At 44.3% G+C, this 25253-nt stretch overlaps 1 protein-coding gene across 1 annotated transcript; it reads left to right on the top strand.

Moving 5' to 3' along the window:
• Positions 1 to 3521: 3521 nt before the first annotated feature.
• vopp1b (VOPP1 WW domain binding protein b) lies at positions 3522 to 25188 on the top strand. The gene is given in 7 exon segments (XM_030100021.1): positions 3522 to 3860; positions 17749 to 17807; positions 23209 to 23286; positions 23629 to 23762; positions 23853 to 23995; positions 23997 to 24034; positions 25110 to 25188. Coding segments are annotated over 7 exon segments (585 nt in total). The 5' UTR covers positions 3522 to 3806.
• The last annotated feature ends 65 nt before the right edge of the window (positions 25189 to 25253 follow it).

Raw genomic sequence — 25253 nt, forward strand, 5'->3', positions numbered from 1 at the left:
ACAACACATTTTACTTAAGAGTGTTTTTTTTTTTTTTTTAGTAAAACAGTAAATCCAGCTCGACTTTACTGCTCCTCATTCATCCACCTTTTACTGATCCATGACATATTTGTTACAGTCCGTTAGTGTTTGAATCTGAAATGGAAAGATCTGGAACAAAAACTGTGACTGATCGGTTTCATTTCTCTCTTCTTTCTTGAACTGATCACAGACCGGCGAAATCCAAAATTCAGCTGGAAAAATAGGATTTTAAATGGTTCTTTGGCTTCTTTGGTTCTCATTTACCCAAAAAGAAACATGAGCCATCCCACACACACCCGGAAAGCCTTTTCATTGGTTTTCTTTGTTTTCCTGCACACAATGTTCTTTCCCTCTTATTTAATTTCCTGTTCGAGCTCAGCATTTCCACAGTAAAAGCAGAAGCTTTGCTGAGTCTGCTGCTTCAGCCTGAATGTCTGTCGTCCAGTAGCCAGCCGTCACACATCAGGTGGAGGAAGAATCAGTGAGATCTGTCTGTGAGCAGAAACAACCACAACATTCACATCAACTTTTCTTTGAAAGATTTTTATAAAACTCAAATTTTCTGAGGTTTTCCATCCGAGTCTCTTTTTCAAGTCTGCTTTGAATCATTAAGGGCAAAAGCAAATGTTGAAAAGCTGAGTCTAATCTGCTGTTCCGTGTGAAGGATGAAGGTCTGACCAGAAATGTCCACCAGAGGGCAGCACTGACTCAGAAAAGCGTTCATTTCATCTGGCTCTCAGGGAAAACACTGATGAAGAGCTTTTGTTGTTGTTGTTGTTGTTGTTGTTTCTTCAAAACCTGCTTTAAATTGTCTCACACACGCACACACACACACATCAGTGGTGAACTACCATGAAAGGTCGTGATCCTCCCCTGGAAGCCTTCTGGGTTGTTCAAGGACACTTCAACAAATGCAAAAGAGAGAGAGGGAATCGAATGTGCAACCATGCAATTGAAAGATGGCCTGAAGAGGTTTACAGAAGCTCAGAGAGGTGGTCTTAATGTTGTGACTGATGGTTGTGTGTGTCGTGAGCTGAATCTTTCCCTCCGTGTCTTGTCTGGTAGCCGCTTCTAAATTATGTTTTGGGAAAACAGACTACTGTGTTCCATTATTTAAAGGAAAAAGTACCTGATTAGAAACCAGATTAGCTCAATCCGATCAGAGGAACCAGATTAGAATGGAGACAGGCTCACGGTGTGGGCAGGGTTTTGACTTTCAGCAGAAACTTCTGCAGCCAAATTAAACAGGTTAACTGAAGACAGACTGGGACCAACATGTGGGACAGACAGGAGGGCTGGTCTCAACACCATCCATCCACTATCCATCCATCCATCCATTCATCATCCAACATCCATCCATCCACCATACATCTACTGACTCACCCACCCATCATCCCTACATCCATTAAATTAATACATCATCCATCCATCCATCCATCCATCCATCATCCATCTATCCATCCATCATATATCCACAAACCATCCATCCATTAAATTGATCCATCCATCCATCCATTCAGCCATCTATCAATCCATCCATAAATGAATCCATTCATCGTCTATCCATCCATTCTTCCATTCATTAAATCATCCATCATCCATCCATCCATACATTCATCAATTTGTCTATTAAATTAACCCATCCATCAATCCATCTATTAAATAAATCCGTCCAGCCATCCATTAAATTAATCCATCTACCATCCTGCCATCAACCCATCTATTAAATTATTCCATCCATCCATCCATCATCCACCATCCATCCATCATCCCATTATTCAGTCATCCATCCAATATCCATCCATCATCCCTCTATCCATTAAATCAATCCATCCTTCGATCATCCATCCACCCATTAAATTAATCCGACCATCAAATTAATCCATCAATAATCCCTCCATCCAACAATCCATCCATCCACGCAAAACTACATCCAACCGTGTTAAAACTAATCAGGTATCAGTAAATGGAGCCAAGAGGAACCAACATGTATTTGAACAGAAGCTTCACTGAAGAAGCAAGAAAAAATAACAGGATTGATCAGAACTCTGAGCAGCCATCAACCGATCAAAGAGGGATGCTTCCTGTTGGTTCTGTTCTGTTAGTGGGCCGAGGACACGGCCCTGCGGTACGCCTGTTTCCAGGATGCTTCCTGTTGGTTCTGTTCTGTTAGTGGGCCGAGCACACGGCCCTGCGGTACGCCTGTTTCCAGGATGCTTCCTGTTGGTTCTGTTCTGTTAGTGGGCCGAGGACACGGCCCTGCGGTACGCCTGTTTCCAGGATGCTTCCTGTTGGTTCTGTTCTGTTAGTGGGCCGAGCACACGGCCCTGCGGTACGCCTGTTTCCAGGATGCTGTAACCATCAGCAGGAGAGGCTGCGCTCACAGTGGAAGGTCGTCTGAGGACAGAGAGCCGAAGCAGCACGGCTCAGTGAAAACCAGCAGCAGAGCAGGAAGTAACAAACACAGCGTCTCCCTCCAGGAGGGGATGGGGAGAAACACAACGTTCCAACAAAGACAATGAAATAATCCGAGCTTTAATTGAAAAGAAGTGAAATTGCATCTTGATTTTTCCCGCGGTAAAACACAGCATCCACAGTTTGATTCCAATTTCGCTGTGTTTTAGTGTTTTTTCCAGTGAAGAAGACGTTCTGTCCTCTGAGAGAAGTCGTCACAGCAGGAGTCTCACACACACACTCCAGACAACACACTTCAGCAGGAAGGAGTTTACATAGTTGGATTCTTATAAACAGGCCAGTGATTTCTTGCCTACCTTTACATGTTTCGGCTGCCAAGCTGCAGCCTTCCTCAGAAGTGTCACGTGAGGAAGGCTGCAGCTTAGCAGCCGAAACATGTAAGGGCAGGCAAGAAATCACTGGCCTGTTTATAGGAATCCAAACTATGAATACACAAAAAAGGCCACATGAACCTGATCGACTAGGAAGGAGTTTCACTCTGAGGTGGATTTTAGCAGATTTACTTCACTTGATTGAGAACAAATTCATCTGGAGTGTGTGTGTGTGTGTGGTGTGTGTGTGGGGTGTGTGTGTGTGTGTGTGTGGTGTGTGTGTGTTTCACTGTCTGTATGTTTTGCGTGTATGACTGTGTCCTTGTGCAGTGTTTATGTAGTGTATGTAATAGTGTGAGTGTAAAGTGTACATAAAGTATACACTGTGTGCATGTGTGTGTACTCGTTTTTCTATCCTTGTGGGGACCAAATGTCCCCACAAGGATAGGAACACCTGGAACGATGTGCCTTGTGGGGACATTTTTCTGGTCCTGATGAGGGGAAACAGTGTTTTCGTGACCATGTTGTTGTTACTGAAAAAGTAAAAGTGCAAAAACATTTCTTAGGGTTAGGCTCAGGGGTAAGCTTTAGGGTAAGGGTCAGGGTTAGGGGCTAGACATTGAATGGGAGTCAATGGACGGTCCCCACAAGGATAGAAATACAAGACTGTGTGTGTGTGTGTGTGTGTGTGTGTGTGTGTGTGTGTGTGTGTGTGTGTAGGGGCGGGGATTAGGCAGCATCACCGCCTGATGCAGACTCTCTCCGTTCCGTTAATCTCCGGCCTGAGGTCCGCCTGCTCTCCTCCGGTTCTCCTCCGGTTCTCCTCCGGTTCGTCGTGCCAGCCCAGCGCCGCTCTCCGAGCCTCTCGGCGGGTCTTCAGTGCGGGTCTCCGGGCAGGAAGCGGGGGATGAAGGCGGTGCAGTGAAGCCCGGATCGCCCCCTCCCTCCCCCGTGTCCTCTGCGGAGCGGAGCCGGGCTCCCCTCTCCTGCGGCGGAGACATGAGGCGAGCACGGGCCGGTGCGGCGGCGCTGACATTGTGGCTCCTGCTGGAGGTGAGCACCGTGTGTGGTGTGTGTGTTGTGTGTGTGTGTGTGTGTGTGTGTGTGTGTGTGTGAGAGAGAGAGAGGGGTCTCTGTTGGGGGTGGGGGGGGGGGCTCATCCTGGATGCATTGTGTCCACAGCGCTTCACACCGTACTCCATTCAAAATACAGTGAATTTTTACATTTTCTCTCCGATTTGTAATTTGACCTTTATCTCAGAGGACAACTCTCAATCTGTTCGAGGAATACCACTCGTGCTCTTCTATTCGGCCTGTATTGAATCCTTTATTGAGTCTCTTTGTGTGTGAAGTGAAGACTTCAGTGTGGGTTGACGCTGCTTCACATTTGCTGCGTAAGGAAAAAGAGGGAAATCTGCAGGGATTGAAATAGAAGAAGAAGAAGTGATGCGGTTTAATCACGGCTACAGCAGCAGGGCGTCTTGTGTTGATGATGCAGGTACAGTCAGTACCTGTGGTGGTTGGCATCCTTTGTCTCTGTGCAGACCCTCAGTGGGTCCCTGGGCCTGCAGGACACTTGTCTCAGCAGCTCTTTGTCTCACTGTGGCTTCATGCGGGACTCCGGACCAGGACCTCAGGGACAACAGGGACCACATGGGGCCTCGGATCTGGACTCCGTCACCGTTCAGACGGTTCCTTCATGTCGGAAATGGGGAAGTCCTCGTCTGATGTAATAATTAATATTTTAGCACATTTAGGCCTCATTTACACAGCGGTTAGGAGAAAACGCATCGTTTCAGAAAAGTTTCCTGCTGTGGAAATGATGTGCGTGTTCCATGTAGAGAACACAGGACATTGTTACGGCCAGTCGACCACGTTGGAGTTATTAGTGTCGGTTTTTCGCTCGTTTTCAAACGGTTGCATTGTCAGTGCCTCTGAAAACGAGCGTTGTTGTGTGAATGGAGAACCGGAACATGACGGGGTTTTATGTTTCACCTGTAAACAGACTCTTGGATCAGATGCATCAGACTCTGTCTAAGGATAATAAACCTGCTGCGGCGCCTTAGTGGAGCTTGATTAGATCTGTGAAGGTTCTGGGATGTTCTTCCTCTGAAACTCATTTTTAAATTGTCTCCAACGTCCTCGTCCCAGACCACCCTGAAACCCCCACGGACCCGCCACTGTCGCTCCAAAACCTTTTAAACACACATTTCTCATCAGTTTTTTCATGTTTCTTTTGTTTGTCCTGCAGAGAGACATAAACACTGAGTGTAGTTTGAAGCTGAGGATCCTTCAGGTCGGCATCGATCGGCTCCGGAGCGTCTCGCTTCAGATTCTGACGTAAAGCAGCAGCAGCTACTTCCTTCATCGCTCCTCATTTGTGCCTCGTGTTCCGCTGCTCCTTATGAATTATAGAGGCGATGCTTGGCCTCTTAGGGTGGGGGGGTCATGGGGGGGCCTCAGACCTGATGTGGATTTGATGAGGTGGACGATGTTGTTGATGTTGCTTCCTGGGCCAAATTAAAAGGAAAGATGCTGCTGGAAATTCAACGTTTGTTGCTTTTTCCAGTAAAACGTCTCAAACCTTCCTGACCAAACATTCACCCATCAGGCTGCCAGTGAAGCGACCTTCACCTCCACAGCAGCGGCTCCCGCCCGCCGTGTGGAGCCACACTCTGTGATACCATCCCATAATAGTCCTGAGAGACCGGGGGCCCCAGGCCCCGACTGGACCCCCGCCGAGCCCATGAATCGGCATCTCTTTTATTATGTCTCTGACAGTGAAATGACTGTTTCAGCTTTTTGAAACCGACTCCACGGTTAGAAAGCTCCGTGGAGGTCAGAGGTCAGAGGTCAGATGGCAGAGCCAGATCCCAGGACCAGGAGGATCTAGAACGAGATTAGGAGGATCTGGACCGCACCGTGGACCGGGAGGATCTGACCTTGACTGTGTTCCTGGTTGCGTTGGACGCAGGGTGTCCTGACCTTGCCGGGTTGAGGTGGAGTGTTCTGGACCGTCGTCCGTCCTGCGGCTCCGCAGGCTGAAGGTCGCCAGCGGCTCCCGTAGGGCGACAGACAGGAGGCGTTTCCAGCTCGCCGCTTTGAGGCGGCGGACAGACGGGAGGCGTTTGAAGTCTTGTCTTCTGCTCGCTGCAGCGGCGTGACGGCAGCAGCAGTCTCCAGCCATGTGGGCCGTTAGAGCCACCTGGACTGTAGCGCCGCCGCCGCGCCCGTACAGCGGATGAAGGTTTAATCCGGCAGCCTGAGGCGGGATCTGGAAGCGGAGCAGCCAATCATCACTGCAGCTTCTGGCTCGGCGCCTGAACTCTCCAGGAGGAATCGATGCAGAAAGACTTCAAGGTTTTGTCGTTGAGACGAGCGTCGAGAATCTGACGCCGGCAGACGAGAATAACTGAGCAGCGTCCTGGATCGATCAGACCACAGACCCCCAGGACCCCAGGACCCAGCAGGACCCAGCAGGACCTCCATAGAAACCCCTGGAAGCAGAGCCTGAAGAGGCCGGCTCTCCGGCGGGTCTGAGGCAGACAGGAAGTTGTTCCCAGAGGGAGAAATTAATGAAATTCCATAAAACATGAAGCCTTTGAATTGATTGTTTTAGTAAAACTGGACGACGTGACGCCGACAAATTAAAATCGTGGCTTTCTGCTGCATGGAGACACTTTCCAAACATCCAGAACAAATTCGATTCACTGCTGTGGAATCTTCCGGTTTCAGGAAGTCCAAAGTGTCTGGTTTGATGGGAGATCGGTCATCGGGTTCCACCACAGTTCAGACGTCCCGGGACTCCATCTACGTGTCCCGGGTTTGTATTTTGGTTTCAGAAACGTTTCAAGGCCGTGATTGTTGCTTGTATCCGTCCACTGAGCAGAAGATCTGCTTTTTACGTTTTTCTTGGTTTCCATGGAGACGGCGTCATTTCTGATGAGGGTTAACTCTCTGAAAGTTTTCCATTTTCACCCGATAACTTTTTGTTTAAACGGAGCGTAAAGGAGCTGGAGGACTTGATCGCAAGAGACCAGAAGGAATAAAGCATGAATGTGTCTGGATTCTGGGGGTTCTAGTGGTTCTGGTGGTTCTGGGTGTTCTGGCGGTACTGGGGCGTCCAGGGGTTCTGGGTGTTCTGGCGGTACTGGGGCGTCCAGGGGTTCTGGGTGTTCTTGGCGGTACTGGGGCGTCCAGGGGTTCTGGGTGTTCTGGCGGTACTGGGGCGTCCAGGGGTTCTGGGTGTTCTGGCGGTACTGGGGCGTCCAGGGTTTCTGGGTGTTCTGGCGGTACTGGGCGTCCAGGGGTTCTGGGTGGTTCTGGCGGTACTGGGGCGGTCAGGGGTTTCTGGGGGTTTGGGTCTTGGAGGTTTTCCTGCACAGGTTCATTTCTCTCCAGACGTTTGTCTCCAGCTGCACTCTGAGGTTTTTCTTCTCTTGAATCGAGTTACAGAGCGAAGTGACGCGTCGCCCGGGAGGTGCAGCCAGTGGCAGACGTTGTTCCATTCAGGTTCAGGGGCAGTGGTTTGCACGCTGGCCTCTCGGCAGAAGAACCCCGGTTCGAGGCGAGCTCGCTGTGTTTGTTCGGAGTTTGCACCTTTTAACCGTCATCTGTGAAATCCTTCAGCTCAGAACTGATTAAACTGCAGAAATGTTTTTTCCTCCTGTTTGATTTTGGGTGATAATTTAAATTCTAATTATTCATGTTGCTCCGACTCTGAGGAGCTTTTCTCCTTTTTTGCCGTTTGCTCTAAATTTAGCTCAACATGTCGGATTTCTCACGTTTTTTTTGTGGAGAAGCTGTGGACCTGCAGCACATTCTGACGAGGTGAAGCTTTGTCTTCTCCGCTAAGTCGTCAACTTCAGGACGAATGTCATTTTCAGCCTATGCAGAGAAAAAAATAGCAGAAATTTCTTTGTTTAAACTGCATCAGAAAATGTGATTCAAACCTTCTAACAAACACTTTTAAAGTGCTTAATGAACATTTTTGATGTATTTTCATTGATGCTGAACACGGGTAGTGATATAAATGTCATTACACTGAACAAACACCTCGGCCAATAAAAAGACAGAAACTAATGGATCAGGGTTATTACTAAGAATAACTGCAAAACATCTAAATCTTACCAAGTTTTTTAAACTTGTTTTGACTGAAAATGTCTAATTTTTCTGACTGAAGATAAATCCAACTGAAAACTAGATTTCAGCAAGATAAAAGACTCCTTCTCTTAAATCAAGACAGTTTTGACAGACAAGACAGATTTTTCTTTTACTTATTTTAAAGTAACACATTTTCATTTCAGTTAAAAAAAATCTGCCAATGGAACAAGTGAAACCTGTCCTGATTTAAAAGAAGTTCTCTTGAAACAAGACTTTCTGTCTTGCTGAAATATAATTTTTAAATGGATTTATCTTAAATCAAATAAAAAAAACGACATTTTCACTGAAACCGAGTTTAAAAGCTTGGTAAGATTTAGGTTTTTGCAGTGTGCTGCGACTCTCAAGAAAATCAACTCCTCTCTAATGATCTGAAGGGACAAAACAGCGAAAGATGAGATAATTTAAGCTCATTTTATTTTTCCAATAAGTGAATCAGCTTTGCTGCCGTTAGAAACTCAGCATTTCAAGCCTTTTTTTATTTAATTTTATTTATTTAGATTAGGGGTGGGACTCGATTAAAAAATTAATCTAATTAATTAGGGCCTTTTAATTAATTAATCTCAATTAATCGCATATCGATATTTGACCCGAGATCAGTGAGAACCTTTCTTTTTCAAATGGATTTTGGTATAGTGAATCAATATAGTGATACATGAGCTTAAGCAACAAAACACTGTTCATTTTTTCAGCAAGGAAGGAGGAATTTAACCAAGACAAAAAACCAATACACACTGATTAGTGCAACTTTTGTTGGGCTGGGCGAGGGTCCTTGAAATAGTCGGAGTGACGTCCTCTTCAATTCTAGCTGTATGCCAGGCTTGCGTGTTGGTCGCTGCTGCGACATGCTTAGCATTCAGATGATATAGCAGGCTCGATGTGCTGCGATGGTATGCAATTCTTTGCTGCACAATGTGCATACAGCTTTGGTTTTATCCACGCTGCCATCCTGGCTTTTTAAATCTAATTTTCTGTGCATGAGACCAAGTAGTGCGCTGTCGTCAGGAGCAGTGTTGCCAACTCCCCAGTAAGGAAAGTCACTATTGGCTGTCCTAAAAGTCGCCAGAAGTCGCTAGATGAGGTTCGTTACCTAATTTGCAATTTGCATGTAATTGTAATGGACGCTGTAGGAGAGAGGAATAACGTCATGGGAGAAGCAAAATGTGAGTTAAAAAAACCCTAAATATGTTTAGAACTGCAAATGAATTTTCTTCTGTTTTTCTTGGTTTGTCAGCAAGTGAGCAGTGGCGTATTTGTGCACACGCGATTCATTTGAAGTGTGGAAGTGGTGTGGGTCTGCTCTCTGCTCTGACTGCAGCAGGGAGCGCTGTGTGACTGGCCGCCTGTGTGCTTTGGGACGGGGGAGGGGCTCACGCAGCTCCCGCAGCTCATTAAGGACAGCAGCTGCATAACGAGCGTCCTGTCACGTCTCCAGAGCACCAGAAAAAGTCGCTAAATTTGTTGCTAGTCGCTTTTGACAAAAAAGTCGCCAGGAGGCTTTGGAAAGTCGCCAGATTTAAGGAGAAACTCACCAAGTCGGGAGCTGTTCCGTTGTTGTGTCACAGCGAAATATGTCCGGGTGAAACTCGTCCGGTGACAAACGTTCCGCGACAATTTGCGATAATTTTTTTATCGCGTTAAAATTTCTGTAATTAATTAATCGTAACTAACGCGTTAAAGTCACAGCCTTAATTTAGATATTGTTGTGTATTTGTTTGAACTTGAACAACATTTAACATTGAACCAGATTATAAGCTAAAGACATGAACACAAAACATCTAACAACAAACCAACAATGAGAGAACAAAAATGAATTAGTCGTTTTTTATGTTCAAACCATGGAGGAGGAAGTGGAAACTGATCTCGTCCCATCTGATTATCAGCTTAAATACCTGCTTACAAATTATTTAATGATTAGCAGTCATAATCACAGCATGACAAACAACCAATTAAATAATTTTAATGAAACAAATTAATTAAAGAAGACGAATAAACAAAGAAGTAAATACATAGCTGAACAGGTAATAAGGAAAAAGAACACAATATTTGACTTTGTATAGTTTTATTTTTAAATATAATCTCTTAATACCTTTTTTAAACTGCTCAATATTTTGAAATTGTTTCAGCTCATTAAACGGTTCCATCGTTTCAACAGAAACACAGAAGCTTTTCTTATAATTCTTATTTTTATGTTTTCAAAATAAAACTCTAGTAACTCTAGTAACTGAGCTTTGTTCAGAGACAGGAAGTAGACCCTCCGGAGACAGGAAGTCAGACATTTTCCCTTTGAGTGAAAAGCAGCAGGAGCGGCGGCGTTTTGGACAAACCAGCTGTTATTGTGGGCGAGGCTCGTCTTAATGACGGCCCGGAGCCCAGCGTGTTATTTAGCGCTGACGTCGGCCATAATTACCACCGGGTCGGTTCTAGAGAGAGAGAGACAGCTGGAATCGGGCTGCTGCTGAGTCGGCGTGTTTTTGAAAATTCACGGGGATGATTACGACGTTCCCGCTCGGCTGGAACTCGGATCGCACAGTCACCTGAGAATCCAGGGATCCGGGTTCTCCGGGATGAACGGCGGTGCTGTTAGATCTGAAAACCCGACTCTGATGATTCTCAGTCCCTCCAGTGGCTCTTATTACATTAATCATGTAAATGCTTGTTCAGTAAAGCCTCTAATGAGGGGAAACCCTGAAATCCAAGCAGTAGTGTCCCCTGGAGACAGGTGTCTCTTTAGAGGGACACACTATGAGGACTTATGGAGGACGTGTTGGAAACAGAAGAGCTGAGCTCATTGCTGATAATAAATGGTGGAAAATATCAGGGAGACATGAAACAAGCTGCTGGGTGATTATAGGAAGAGTCTGCTTACTTTATAGTGATGAAGCTTCAGGAAGCTTCAGGAACCACCGTCTTTATTTCTGATTTTCCACTGGATATTATTGAGAAAGGTGTGGATCATTCTGGACGTGTTGCTTTTGGTTCAGATGTAAATTAAAGCTGAGAAATATATATATATATTAGGGGTGGGACTCGATTAAAAAAATTAATCTAATTAATTAGGCCTTTGTAATTAATTAATCTCAATTAATCGCATATCGATATTTGACCCGAGATCAGTGAGAACCTTTCTTTTTCAAATGGATTTTGGTATAGTGAATCAATATAGTGATACATGAGCTTAAGCAACAAACACTGTTCATTTTTTCAGCAAGGAAGGAGGAATTTAACCAAGACAATAAACCAATACACACTGATTAGTGCAACTTTTGTTGGGCTGGGCGAGGGTCCTTGAAATAGTCGGTGACGTCCTCTTCAATTCTAGCTGTATGCCAGGCTTGCGTGTTGGTCGCTGCGACATGCTTAGCATTCAGATGATATAGCAGGCTCGATGTGCTGCGATGGGTATGCAAATCTTTGCTGCACAATGTGCATACAGCTTTGGTTTTATCCACGCTGCCATCCGCTGGCTTTTTAAATCTAAATTTCTGTGCATGAGACCAAGTAGTGCGCTGTCGTCAGGAGCAGTGTTGCCAACTCCCCAGTAAGGAAAGTCACTATTGGCTGTCCTAAAAGTCGCCAGAAGTCGCTAGATGAGGTTCGTTACCTAATTTGCAATTTGCATGTAATTGTAATGGACGCTGTAGAGAGAGGAATAACGTCATGGGAGAAGCAAAATGTGAGTTAAAAAAAACCCTAAATATGTTTAGAACTGCAAATGAATTTTCTTCTGTTTATTCTTGGTTTGTCAGCAAGTGAGCAGTGGCGTATTTGTGCACACGCGATTCATTTGAAGTGTGGAAGAGTGGTGTGGGTGCTCTCTGCTCTGACTGCAGCAGGGAGCGCTGTGTGAGACTGGCCGCCTGTGAGTGCTTTGGGACGGGGGAGGGGCTCACGCAGCTCCCGCAGCTCATTAAGGACAGCAGCTGCAGAACGAGACGTCCTGTCACGTCTCCAGCACCAGAAAAGTCGCTAAATTTGTTGCTAGTCGCTTTTGACAAAAAAGTCGCCAGGAGGCTTTGGAAAGTCGCCAGATTTAAGGAGAAACTCACCAAGTCGGGAGCTGTTCCGTTGTGTCACAGCGAATATGTCCGGTGAAACTCGTCCGGTGACAAACGTTCCGCGACAATTTGCGATAATTTTTTTATCGCGTTAAAATTTCTGTAATTAATAATCGTAACTAACGCGTTAAAGTCACAGCCTTAATATATATATATATATATGTTGATACACACAGATCCGCACAAGCATAGTGCTCCGCGGAAGGATATACCGGCGCACAGCGGCTGAGTCTATGCTTCTACCGCTGTGCTCCGGTATATCCTTCCGCGGAGCACTGCGCATGCGCAGGTCTGTGTATCAAAACGTTATTTTAATGGATTAAAAGGAAAACACGTCTTTTAAAATGCTTTATAACCATTCGGATTTACTTCATGTGCTAATACGCCGTCCCCTGGACCACTGGAAGGAGGATTTTGTCCACTTTCGTTAGTCCGGCTCTGTCTCCCATTCACCTTCCGTAGCTGAGCTAAGCTAACTACGATGCTAACAGCTGGGAACCTGCGGCTGGACGAACGGACACAAGAAAGGTATTTATGAGCTTATCTCACTCTGTAAATGATCGGGATAGGGCGTGGGTCCAAGATCTTCGGAGTATTCTTTTAAATATCTCTGTTCGACGCTACACAACCAAGACAGACACACTCGTGACTCGCTGTGATTGATTGAATGTGAGAACCTGCAACATAACTGATGCATTGATCGATCTGTTTGATTGATTTACTGTTTCTGTCGTCCTGTGGTTTGACCGGCACATCTTTCCTCAGCCTGTCGTCACTTTGTCTTGTCTTGTGTTCTTCTGTGTCGACAATACGAGAAAAACTCACTCATTGTAAACTTAATCTACCCTTAATCTGAATCTGATTCTGATTCTGATTCTAACTGCCTTCTATTGCACAGAGCTGCACCATGTAGAACGAACCTCTACAGGCGATCGTCTATGATTTATCTGCTTTGTCAGATCGTCAATACGTTCTAATCCTTCCCCGTCTAGCATGGCCGCATGGCCACATGGCACACCCCCCTGCTGATGGAGGCATAATGCTTTGAGTCGTATCAGAGAGTCTAAGTGATCTGTAATACAGAGAAATCCTGATTTTCTGTTCTGACTGGAATTAAATGTGTGTTTTCCTGATCTGCCCGGACTGAGCGTTGTGCTCGTGGCTCTGAATCGTTCCCGGTCAGCCGCTCCGGCTTTTACCTCGTCCACTTTTTGGTCAATCGATGTTATTTGTGCTGTGGCTTTGAGCTATTCTTAGCCCGGGTGGCCTTTTCCCTCCTCTCCGCCGTCTCTCCGCTGTGCTGGATGCTTTTTAAATGTTTCATCAGCCTGTGAAGTGCTTCAGATCCTGAGTCCCTCCGCTGGTTTCTGATTGGTCCTCTGCTCAACGCTGGTGTTCATGACCACTGTCAGGAACAAACATGTACACCGAGCAGAGGCCTGCAGACCGCTTCCACTGCACACCGTTTCCAAGGACTTTATGGTCTGGACTCCTGCAGCTCTTGGCCTTGTTTTGGTCTTGGAATGCTCTGGTCTTGGTCTTCACCTTAAAGTCTTGGTCTTGTCTTGATCTTGGTTTTGACTCAGTATCAGCACCTTCAGTCTTGGTCTTTGAATTGAATTGAATTGAATTGAATGAATTGAATTGAATTGAATGCTTTATTCGTCATCATACTGAGCATGATGGATTGAGAGCAGCTGCCATGTCAAGGCATAAATAGATAAAGTAAAAACAATATGAAAATAAACTTGGGATGGTCTGGTCTTGGTCTTTGCCCCTCAAAGTCTTATTGTTGTCTTGGTCTGGGTCTTGACTCAGTCGCTACCCCTTGAAATTTGGTCTTGTCTTGGTTTTTTCTGGTCATGGTCCCCTAAGGTTTTGGTCTGTAAAGCCAGAGGGGTCTCTAGAGCCAGCTATGGTCTGGAATACAGATCGTACCGCTGTTCCCAGTTCAGATTTACCCAGTTCTCTACCCAGAGTCACTCTCATCCAGTGAAAGTGACTTGGTTACGTTACAACCTGTGGTTCCTCCCTCGTCTCCTCCGGTTCCTCCTTCCTCACACGCAGAGCAGCTGTGACCTTGATTTGACCTCCTCGGTCCGCCGTAGCCCTCCGTTACCCAGCAGTCATCTGGTTAATAATATGCCCATTTCCTGCTCTGCCAGGACGTGGCCTCTCAGCCTATAATTAGACTCATCCCATGATGCACGATAACGTCTGCTGCTCCCTGAAGCAGCAGCAGCTAGAGAAACCTTCGTCTGGGACCGTTCCACACTTTTTACTTCTGTTTTCAGGTTTGGAGGATCTGAGCTGCGATTCATGTTTTCAAGCCTGACGGAGTGGGTCGCACCAGTGAAGTAATCTAGAAACAGCTTTAGTTAAAGTTAAATACCTTTTTATAAGACCAGAAAATATTTAAATTCACAAATCAAGGTAAAAGTTTAACATTCTACCATTTTTAATGTGGAAAAAACTATAAAATGTCCCTTTTTTATCTTTTGAACTGTGCCAAATTTGTAAAGAGTGCACATTTGCGGTGTGAGTACTAAAGCTGCTAATGCTAACATTCTGCATTTATAGTATTTTTTTTCAGTGTACATCTCATGTACACTTAGAAACTTAGAAAACTTAGAAATAAGAGGATTACCACTGTAACAGAATTTAAATATCTTGGGTTGGTCCCAGACCCCAACTTAATTCGATAAACACATTGAGAAAGTCTCAAAAACAGTTCAAAGCAATCTAAATTGTTTTAAATTAATTGGATCTTACATCCCAAACCAGGCCGCCCTCCTGTACATGCATGCTATGATATTCTCACACATATACTGCATGACGGCCTGGGCCCAGGACACTCCCTCAGCCACTAAACGTATAGGTTCATCAATCAAACTATAAAAATCATGGACAAAAAGCCAATCTGTACCCATCACTGCAATCCTTGAGAAGTATAAATTGTTAAGCTTTGAAAGCTTTGCAGATTTGTGCTTTCTCAAGTTAATATTGAAATGTATTAACAGTCTAGCACCTGAGCCACTGAGTTCATTTATTCAGAGACAAAACAGCCAGAGGGTCACCAGAGGATCTCTCAATCACAACTGTCGGGTCCCACGCTGCAATACTTCATTTGGACAATCCGCTTTCTCTTTTAAAAGTGTAAAGTTGTTAATTCTTTGCCGACCGAGCTGAAGACCATATCTGAGTTTCAAGTTTTCACCTCTAGGCTTAAGTCTTGGCTTAAAAGTCAACAAGAGTGTCATCTGTAATAGCACTGTGAGTGAATGAGAAAACGAGTGTGAGTGCATTAATGTTTTTCGAGTTGTATATAGTAGGCTTGTGTGTGGAGGGGGTGTATGTTTTGTGTAATCGTGAGTTTTTAAGCATCTTTAGCATCTTTTAGATCTGCCTGTCTGAGGGTGGATTGATTATACGATTAGTTTTATTTTGTGTAGAAAAGCCCAACTAGGGACGGGAGCTGTGAATTAGCTCTGGCTATAAACTCTTCTGCACCACATCAGCTGCAAACATTGTTTTGTAACTATGTCTGTCTGCAATTGTCCCTATCAAATAAAAATAAATAAATAATAAATGATTCCATATTGGGATTTTCATAATATGTATAATTTGGTCGCTTCGAGTCAAACGACTCAGAAAACTGTGACTGAAACATCAAACTAGCCTGAACGTGGTTAGCTAGCGCCAGTTGATGGCCTCGTGCCGTCCTGGAGTGATTTTCAGTCAGTTTTTCAAACTTGTCTCTGGTGGTGAGACGTGGATCAGATTCTCTTCACCCTCGACGCTCCTGTTTTGCTGTTTCTTCCCCCGTCCTGCTGTTTCCACCTCAAACCAAACGCTTCCCGGCGATCAGACGACGCCCGCTGGCCTGTTGCTGCTCACTAATGGCGGCGGCATCGGCAGAGATCACGGGACGGGAGGGGGGGAGGGGGAGGGGAAGGGGGGGGGGAGGGGGAGGGGGAGGGGAAGGGGGGGGGGGGGCTGAAGGGTGAAGACGAGGTGGAAGCGCTTCACATTCTGGATTTTCAGAAAGTCGCTTCACGATTTGCGTTTGTGAAGCTGAGAGACAGTGAAGCGAGAAACCTTTCATCCCGTGACTTCAGAACCCCCCCGACCCCCCCCCCCCCCGAACCGCTCGGCTCGCTCATCCCCTCCCCGTCCTTCCATCCCGCCGTCCTCCAGCCAAACGCTGTCAGAGCCGCTGTCAGAGCTGGAGAACAGGCGGCGGTTGCGTAACGGTGGTTTTGGTCCCGGGGGAGCTCCGAGGGACTCGGTCCTCCGCCGTCAGCTCTTTCAGCCGCCTCTAATTAGAGAAACACAAAGAACAGAGCTGGACGGGGGCCAGACTGCGAGGGACGGGACGACAATTAGGTCCAAATAAAGCCCCATGAATCACAACAAAGGAAGAAACCGTCAATTGTGTGATATTTCCTGCAGATAGTTTCTGTTTCTTCGCATGGCGAGCCCTTCAGATTATGGCGAGCCCTTCAGATTATGGCGAGCCCTTCAGAGTGTGGCGAGCCCCTCAGAGACCACTTCCTCAGCCCCCTGTCTCTGGTCTATCATGCCAGAGGAAACGTCATTAGCTGTACAGGCCAGGAAATGGCGAGATGCGGCGGCGAGTGGCGACTGGATTGAGAGGGAGGACTCAGAGTTCAGAGTTCAGACTCGTCAGCTTGTTTTAAGAAAATAAAATGCTCCCGGGATGAGCTCCAAGCTGCAGTGACTCTTCAAAATAAGATACCTGGACGACTAGTGTCTAAATCTCAGTTAAAATAACCAAAGACAACCAGGTGAACAGCCGCTCATCCCAGATTCACGAGGGCGGCCATGTTGAATGATGTCATGAATCTCCATGATTCTCAGCTCAACTCAGTTATTTCCGGTTAAGGAAAAAAAAAGATTACTTGACTGGACTTGGTCCTGTTCTAGATTCTCCTGATTCCGGTCTCAGTCCAGATTCTACTGGTCCTGGTTCTGGTCCAGATTCTCCTGGTCCTGGTCCTGGTCCAGATTCTCCGGACTTGGTGATTTTAGATTCGCTATAATCACAATCCAAGTTGTTTCTTTACACGCTGGACCGACTGGTTTGCTCCTGATTGTGGATCAGCTCATGTGGAGGATGAAGACTGGATCAGTGGATCTGTGCCGCTGTCGTACCCCCTGTTTTCAGACGTTTGGATTGAATCCGGCTGGATCCAGACTGTCATGGCGGCTGAACCAGGTTCTGTAGAAACAGAGACTCGTCAGACCGTCATGGTTCCTCCAGTCCTCGAGAGTCCGGTTCTGGTGGTTCTGGCGGTTCTCGGAGAACCGCGGCCTCAGCTTCCTGTCGGGTTGAATCCGGTTGGATCCAGGCTGTCATGGCAGCTCCACCAGGTTCTGCAGGAACAGTGACTCATCAGAACCGTCACGGTTCCTCCGGTTCTAGGTGGTTCTGAATAACGGCGTCGGCTTCCTGTTGCCACGGCAACATTTTGACGGTGAAACATAAAACTTTCGTTGTGTTTTGGGTTTAAAACTCCCACCAATGAAATTGCAACTTTTTGAAAATGGTTCTTTGACTTCCTGTGTTTCTCCTCAGACCTCTGACCTCTGACCTTCAGAAGGTGACTGGAGGACAGATGGAGGTTGCTTGACGTCTTCATCTGTTTTTTTGTTTGTTTTTTCTGCTTCATCAATAACTGACGGTCTTTCTCCTCTTTCAGTGTGTCGAGGCCAAAAAGTACTGCTGGTACTTCGAGGGCGGATATCCCATCTACTTCATGTGAGTCTCAACATTTCAGCATCTTCCACATATTTTACTCCTGATCTGACTCCTCTCAGCCTGAACTTTACGGTTTGGCTTCACGTCCCAGGTAACAGTGGAGAAAATGTTAGAAGGAGTTCATTTTCAGGTAGAATGGAACAAAATCTGTGATTGAAAACTTCTAATCCTGAGTCTTTAGACTGAAGATTTAAGTTTCTCAAATCAGAATCGGTCGATTGTTGGAAAACCCATTTAGTTAAACTCTGATCTGGAAACGGCAGAATCGTTTCAGACACGATGGCTTTGCTCGGAGTCGATGAAAACTCCACTTTTTATAAACAGCTCCTGAGGTGGAACTTTTCAGAAAACCCTCCGTCTCCATGGAAACAGCCTGGATCGACTCGTCCACCGAACGTCTTCAGCTCCATCAGTTCAGTCGTTCATCCTTGTCCCGAGTCAGTCATGCTAACCGCTAGCAAAAGGTAGCTAGCTGTCGTTGCACTGTTTAGTTCCTGGTTTTATGTGTTTATGTTCCTGTCGGTCTTTTCCCCCTGCTGGGTGGCTCCTGGCCCGCGGGCCTCATGTTTAACCCCCCCCCTTTCGCCTCTGGGTGGGATTCTCCGAGCTGTTTGGGTTCTCGGGCGCTGAGAGGAATACCAAGGAGCCGGGTCGGCGCCGGACCTCGGCGGCTCGTTAACATGCAGGGAAAGGACCGAGCGTGACTCAGCTCCGTTTCCCAGCAGCCCCCGGGGCAACCCGCCACGTTCCTCACTCCGTCAACAAGGTTCTCCCACGCTCTCAGCTCCGGTTCCGTCACCGTTCGGGGGCTCCGGGCCGAGAGCGGCGGCAGAACAGAGATGGGAGTCTGTTCTGAGCTGAGAGAACGCCGTTCTGCTGGGAGCCGCTGCAGGTTCCACCCAGTTCAGACCACGTTCTCTCTGAAAACATGAAGCTGCTGAAGCTGCTGAAGCACTGAGGGTCAGTGAAAATCAGACCAAAACATTTTCTGTTAATAAATGCAATTTATTAATGGACTGAGGCAAATATGGAGCGTTTCTGTGAGCTGGTTTAGTTGTGATACTAAATGTGCATTGAAAAGATGAAAATGAAAGATCAGTTTGGATGATTGATTTTTCTTTTTTTATTATCAGTCACAAAATACAGCCGTAACTTTGAAAAAAAAAAAAAAAAAAACTTCTTCTCAAAGCATTTTTATTTGATTTATGCTGCATATTTGCTTCCATACAGCCTAACCAACATTTCAGAATTGGTATTATTGAACTTTTTTTCACTGAAAATGTTCTTTAATTTTAATTTTTTTCATTTAATTTTCACTATAAGACAAACAACATTCTTCCTATAGCCTTACGACATTTTTTCAATTGAGATCCTTGAAAAAACGTTTTTAAGTGAAAATTTTTGTTTTTTGTCCAATTTTCAGTCATCGACACTATAGCCTTACCTCCTTAAAGGTATAATGGACAATTTTCTCGAAAAAGTCGAAGCCAAACGTCTGTTACTCGCTTTTTGAAAACGCGCATGTGCCAGACCGTCCTACCTGCTCTGCTGCTCCACGAGCCGCACGGCGTTACGCAAGCATTTCTCCAGCGTGATGGACATGTTGGAGGACCATAGTAGACTCGCATCACGCCATTCATTGGCTAAAACATCATCCAATAAAGTGAAACTTCTTAAAAAAAATTAGTTTCATTTTCACTCGTCGTCATGGTCTTACTATAGCCTTACCTCCCTAATAAAGTGAAAATTATTCGAAACTTTTTCTCATTCACTCACCGATGATCTTACTATAGTCCGATCTACTGATAAAGTGAAACCATATAATTTTATTTCATTTTCACTCGTCAGTGGTCTTACTATATAGCCTTACTGCCTTAATAAAGTGAACATTTTTCGAAACTTTTTATTTCATTTTTTATTCACCGATGGTCTGACTATTGCCTTACTACTTAATAAAGTGAAAAATATGAATTTTTTTTTTTCATTTTTCTTCACTGTTGGTCTTACTATAGGATTACCTCCTTAACAGTGGCGGCCGGTGGCGAGGGGCGCTTGTTTTGTCCGACTACACCGTGACTGGTGGGCGGGGTTAGTTCACTTCCACATTGGCGGGAGCGCTCGTTTCCCACCCGCGCATTCCAGGCGGGCAGTGTTGAAGAAACCAGTTTATTGAAAATGATCGTCGATCTGTTGTGTTTGGAATGCGCCTGGGATGCGCGGGTGTGGAAACGATCGGTGAGTAAAAATTAAAAAGAATATTCACAATTTTAACTTTCTAATGGAGGTTAGGCTATAGTAAGACCATCAGAGAGTGAAAAATGAACAAAAAATTCACAATTGTCACTTTTGCGTGAAAAATGAAAGAAAGTGTTTTTAATAATTTTCACCTTTTAAGGAGGTAAGGCTGTAATAAGACCATGAATGAGTGAAAAAAGAAAACTTTTTTTTCAATATAATTTTCACTTTATAATGAGGTAAGGCAAGGCTATAGTAAGACCATCGGTGAGTGAAAAATGAAACAAATTTTTTTTTTTGCTGATAATTATCATTTTTTGAAGGAGGTAAGGCTATATTCCTGGAGGGAATATAGCCTTACCTCCTTCAAAAATGAACTCCCTGGAGGGAGTTGGAGCGAATGGCCCAGGACCGTGGACGATGGGGGACTGTTGTGGATGACCTATGCCCCTCTAGGGGTTTAAAGGCCAAGTAAGTAAGTAAGTAAGGCTGTATTCAGACCATCAATGAGTGAAAAAAGTCTGATAGTTTTCACTTTTTAAGGAGGTAAGGCTATATAAAAATTGTTGATAATTTGTTCATTTTATGAAGGAGGAAAGGCCACTGATGAATGAAAAATGAAAAACATTTTTTGATAAATTTTGATAATTTTCACTTTTTTAAGGAGGTAAGGCCATAAGACCATGAATGAGTGAAAACAAAAAATATTTTTTAATATAATTTTCACTTCATTAATGAGGTAATGCTATAGTAAGACCATCGATGTATAAAAAATGAAAAAATTTTTTTTGACATTTTCGCTTTTTTAGGAAGGTAAGGCTATAGTAAGACCATCGATGAGCGAAAAATTAAAAAAAAATTTTTTTTGATATTTTCACATTATTAAGAAGGTAAGCTATAGTAAGACCATCGTGAGTGAAAAATGAAAAAAAGCCTTACCTATTTAAAAAAGTGAAAATTGTCAAAAAAAAATATTTTTCATTTTTCACACATCAATGATCTCACTGTAGCGTAACTTCATTAATAAAGTGAAAATAATATAAAAAAAAATTGTTTTCTTTTTCACTCATTCATGGTCTTATTACAGCCTTACCTCCTTAAAAAAGTGAAAATTATCAAAAATGTTTTTTTTCTTCAGTTTTCACTCATCTATGGGTTTACAACAGCCTTACCTCATTAATAAAGTGACAATTATCCAAAAAAAGGTAATTCATTTTTCACTCATCGATGGTCTTACTATAGCCTTACTTCTTTAACGAAGTGAAAATTAGCGATTTTTTTTTCAATTTTCATTCATCAATGGTCTTACCTCCTTAGTAAAGTGAAAATTATCTCCAAAAATGTTTTTTGTCATTTTTCACGCATTGATGGTCTTACTATAGCCTTACCTCCTAATGAAGTGAAAATTCTAAAAAAAAAAAAAAAAAAAATCATTTTTCACTCATTGATGGTCTTGCTATAGCCTTACCTCCTTAATAATGTGGAAAATATCCCAAAAATGTTTTTTTTTTTCACGCATCGATGGTCTTACTATAGCCTTACCTCCTTAATGAAGTGAAAATTATAAAAAAAATAATCATTTTTCACTCATTAATGGTCTTACTATAGCCTTACCTCCTTCATAAAAGTGAAAATTATCCAAAAAAATTTTTCATTTTTCACGCATCGATAATAAAGTTTAATAAAGTTAAGATTATAAAAAATTGCTTTCTTTTTTCACTCATTCATTGTCTTATTACAGCCTTACTTCCTTAATAATGTGGAAATTATCAAAAAAAAAAATCATTTTCACTCATTGATGGTCTTACCTCTTTAGCCTTACCCTCTTAATAAAGTGAAAATTATTCATCTTTTTTCATTTTCATTCAACAATTGTCTTAACTCCTTAGTAAAGTGAAAATTATCTTTTTTTTTTTTCATTTTTCACTCACCGATGGTCTTACCTCATTAATAAAGTGAAAATTATATCTAAAAAATGTTTTCTTTTTCACTCATTTATGGCCTTTTTACAGCCTTACCTACTTAAAAAGTGAAAAATATCAAAAATTTTGTTTTTTAAGTTTTCATTCATTGATGGTCTTAGTATAGCCTTACCTCCTTCATAAAACGAAAATAATCAAACAAAAAATTTTTTTCATTTTTCCTTCGTGGAAATGAAAATGATCAAAAATTGTTTTTTTTGTTTTTTTTTTTCATTTTTCACTCACTGATGTCTTTGTAGCCTTACCCTTATTAAAAAAGTGAAAATTGTCAAAAAAAAATGTTTTTCATTTTTCACACATTGATGGTCTTCCTATAGCCTTCCCTTCTTTATCAAGTGAGAAGTATAAAAACATTTTTTTTCTTTTTTACTCATTGATGGTCTTACTATGGCCTTGCCTCCTTCTAATATGAAAATTATATATATATATATATATATATATATATATATATATATATATATATATATATATATATATATATATATATATATAATTTTTCACTCATTGATGGTCTTATTATTGCCTTACCTCAATAAAAAAGTGAGAATTGTGAATTTTTTTCCCTTCATTTTTCACACATCGATGGTCTTACTATAGCCTTACCTAATGATAAGTGAAATTAAAAAAAAAAGTTTTCATTTTTCACTCATTCGTGGTCCTTATGACAGCCTTAACTCAGTAAATTGAAAATTAGCAAAAAACTAATTTTTTTTTCATTTTTTACACATCAATGGTCTTACTATAGCCTTACCTCCTTCATAATATGAAAATTATATATAAAAAAATTATTTTTCACTCATTGATGTCTTGCTATAGCCTTCCTTACCTTCTTAATTAAAAATGAAAATTATAAAAAAAAAAAAAAAAAATTGTTTACATTTTTCACGCATTGATGACCTTCCCTCCTTTTAATTTGAAATCTTTAATTTTTTCACAATTTTCACTAAACGAGGAACGGCTGTTTCTAAATTGAAAAATATAAAAACACGTCACAGGGAACGGCCTCTATGAGCGTTAAATCTTTTTGATCAGCATTTGGACAGTTTGTGAAGAGAAGTTTTGTTGCTGGGAGAAGATCCTGAGTCCAGTGTGGACCCGCGGGTCACACGGTGGAGAAGCTGCTCTGGGATCCTGGTCTGTCCTGGTCTGGACTCACGCTGTTCGGCGTCCCATCTGTCCTGCAGATGTCGCTCTTACGAGGACTGCTGTGGGACCCGCTGCTGCGTGAGAGCTCTGTCCATCCAGAGACTCTGGTACTTCTGGTGAGTCCAAACCGGACGGCCGCTTCACACACTCAGCTCAAAACCACCAGAAACAGCTGGACGGACTCGCCACAGCTGGAACCAGAAGCCCTGAGCTCAAACGGTTTGACGAATATCACAGCTAAATGAAGCTAAACCCGCAAATAATGGTCAAAATAATGTCAAAATAATCCAGAATGAAAACTGGAGCTGAATAGATTAATTAACTAAAATCACAAAATCCAGTTCAGTTTGCAGTAAATTCAGTAGGAATCAGTCCAGCCTGGCAGGTCAGGTTCAGAGACGTTTATTCCACTCGTGTGTGGTGTGTGTGTGTGTGTGTGTGTGTGTGTGTGTGTGCAGGGTTCTCCTCATGATGGGCGTCCTGTTCTGCTGCGGCGCCGGCTTCTTCATCCGGAGGAGGATGTATCCGTCGCCGCTGAGAGACGAGCCGGCGTTCAACGTGTCGTTCACCCCGCCCCCGGTCACCACGCCAGGTACCCGGGGCGGGGCCAGGGCCGGGGGAGGGGGCGGGGCTTGTACCACATCTCTAACTCTTGACCCGGGTCTCCGCAGTGTCCCAGCAGCCGGGCAGCATGCCGGCTTCGGGATGAACGGCGGCGGCGTCGACCCGCCGGGCGTCCCGCTGGCGTACCCGGCGCAGCCCGGCTCCGCCCACTTGATGATGACCTCATACCCTCCACCGCCGTCCTACTGCAACCACCCGCCGTCCGCCCTACGAGCAGATCTTCCAGAACGGAGACAAGAAGTGAGGAGCTGCAGGACGGGAGCCGGACACACACACACACACACACACACACACCACACGCTCGGCTCCCTCCTGGCGACCCCGGGACCCCGGGCGGTGCTGGACGGACGTTTCCTCCTCCTGCAGGATTTTCCAGCTGGTTTTAAAGACTCGGTGTTTGCAGATGTTCCGCTGCCACGAGCGGAGACTGTTTTTAACCAGCAGCAGAACACACACACACACACACACACACACACAGAACACACACACAGACACAGACACAGACACACACACACACACACACGCTCCACACCTTCCTCTGAAGCCACACCTCCTCCTCAGCCTTGCTGACTGAAACACAATGACTGCTGCCTGTGAGTGGGCGGGGCTTATCAGCAGGCCTGCTGTGAGTGGGCTGGGGCTTAACAACAGGTCAACAGTTTTGGAAACAGAAGCGTGGACACTGTGGATGAGTGTGTGTGAATAATGAATGAATAATGAAAGGACGAACACACGCCAGTGTGTGTTATTTAAAGGACCGAGGCGACCCTGTGAGAAACCGTTGAGAGTCAATCCACTCTGGCCTCCCTTCAGCAGGGTGAGCGGTTCGATCCCGGCTCTCTGTCGCCCCCTGCTGCACAGCGCTGTGAATATTTCACTCTTGACACAAATTTTTTCCTTCAGCTTCTTTTTTTTTTTTTAACTTCCAGTCAAATAATTATGAAAGAAACACGACGCTGGACGTGACTTGAGGCGTCTTCTTAAACATTCAGCACTTTTATATTCAAGCAGATTCATTTCCAAAAGCTTTGATGTAAACAAAACAAAAGAAAAATGGATTTGAAGTGGAGGCGTAGACGGAGGCGGGGCTTATAAAAGTGGTGCATGATGGTCATCAGCTGTTTATTCCACATTTCATGGGATCTTTTTAACTCACAGCTTCGGTGAATTAATCGCTCTCCTCCCCATCAGAGGTCTCGGCTCCGTTTCCATGGCGACAGTCCAGCCGAGAAAAGATTCAACGATCAAAAACAAAAGTCACAGCTCCACAGTTCAAAGGTCGTCGGGTTCTCCGCGTGTGAACAACGTTCCGCAGGTTCTCCCGTCTGTTCGGCCTCAGAGACAACAGCGTGAAACCGTCGCCGTGGAAACGAGGGATCGGAGCCGAGCGGTGAGGAGACGGCGGGAAAAACACAAGCAGGAGGAACCAACCACAGCATGCAGGACGCGACACACACAC

This window comes from Salarias fasciatus, chromosome 9 (genome assembly GCF_902148845.1).
Source record: "Salarias fasciatus chromosome 9, fSalaFa1.1, whole genome shotgun sequence".
In the NCBI taxonomy this organism is placed as follows: Eukaryota; Metazoa; Chordata; class Actinopteri; order Blenniiformes; family Blenniidae; genus Salarias; species Salarias fasciatus.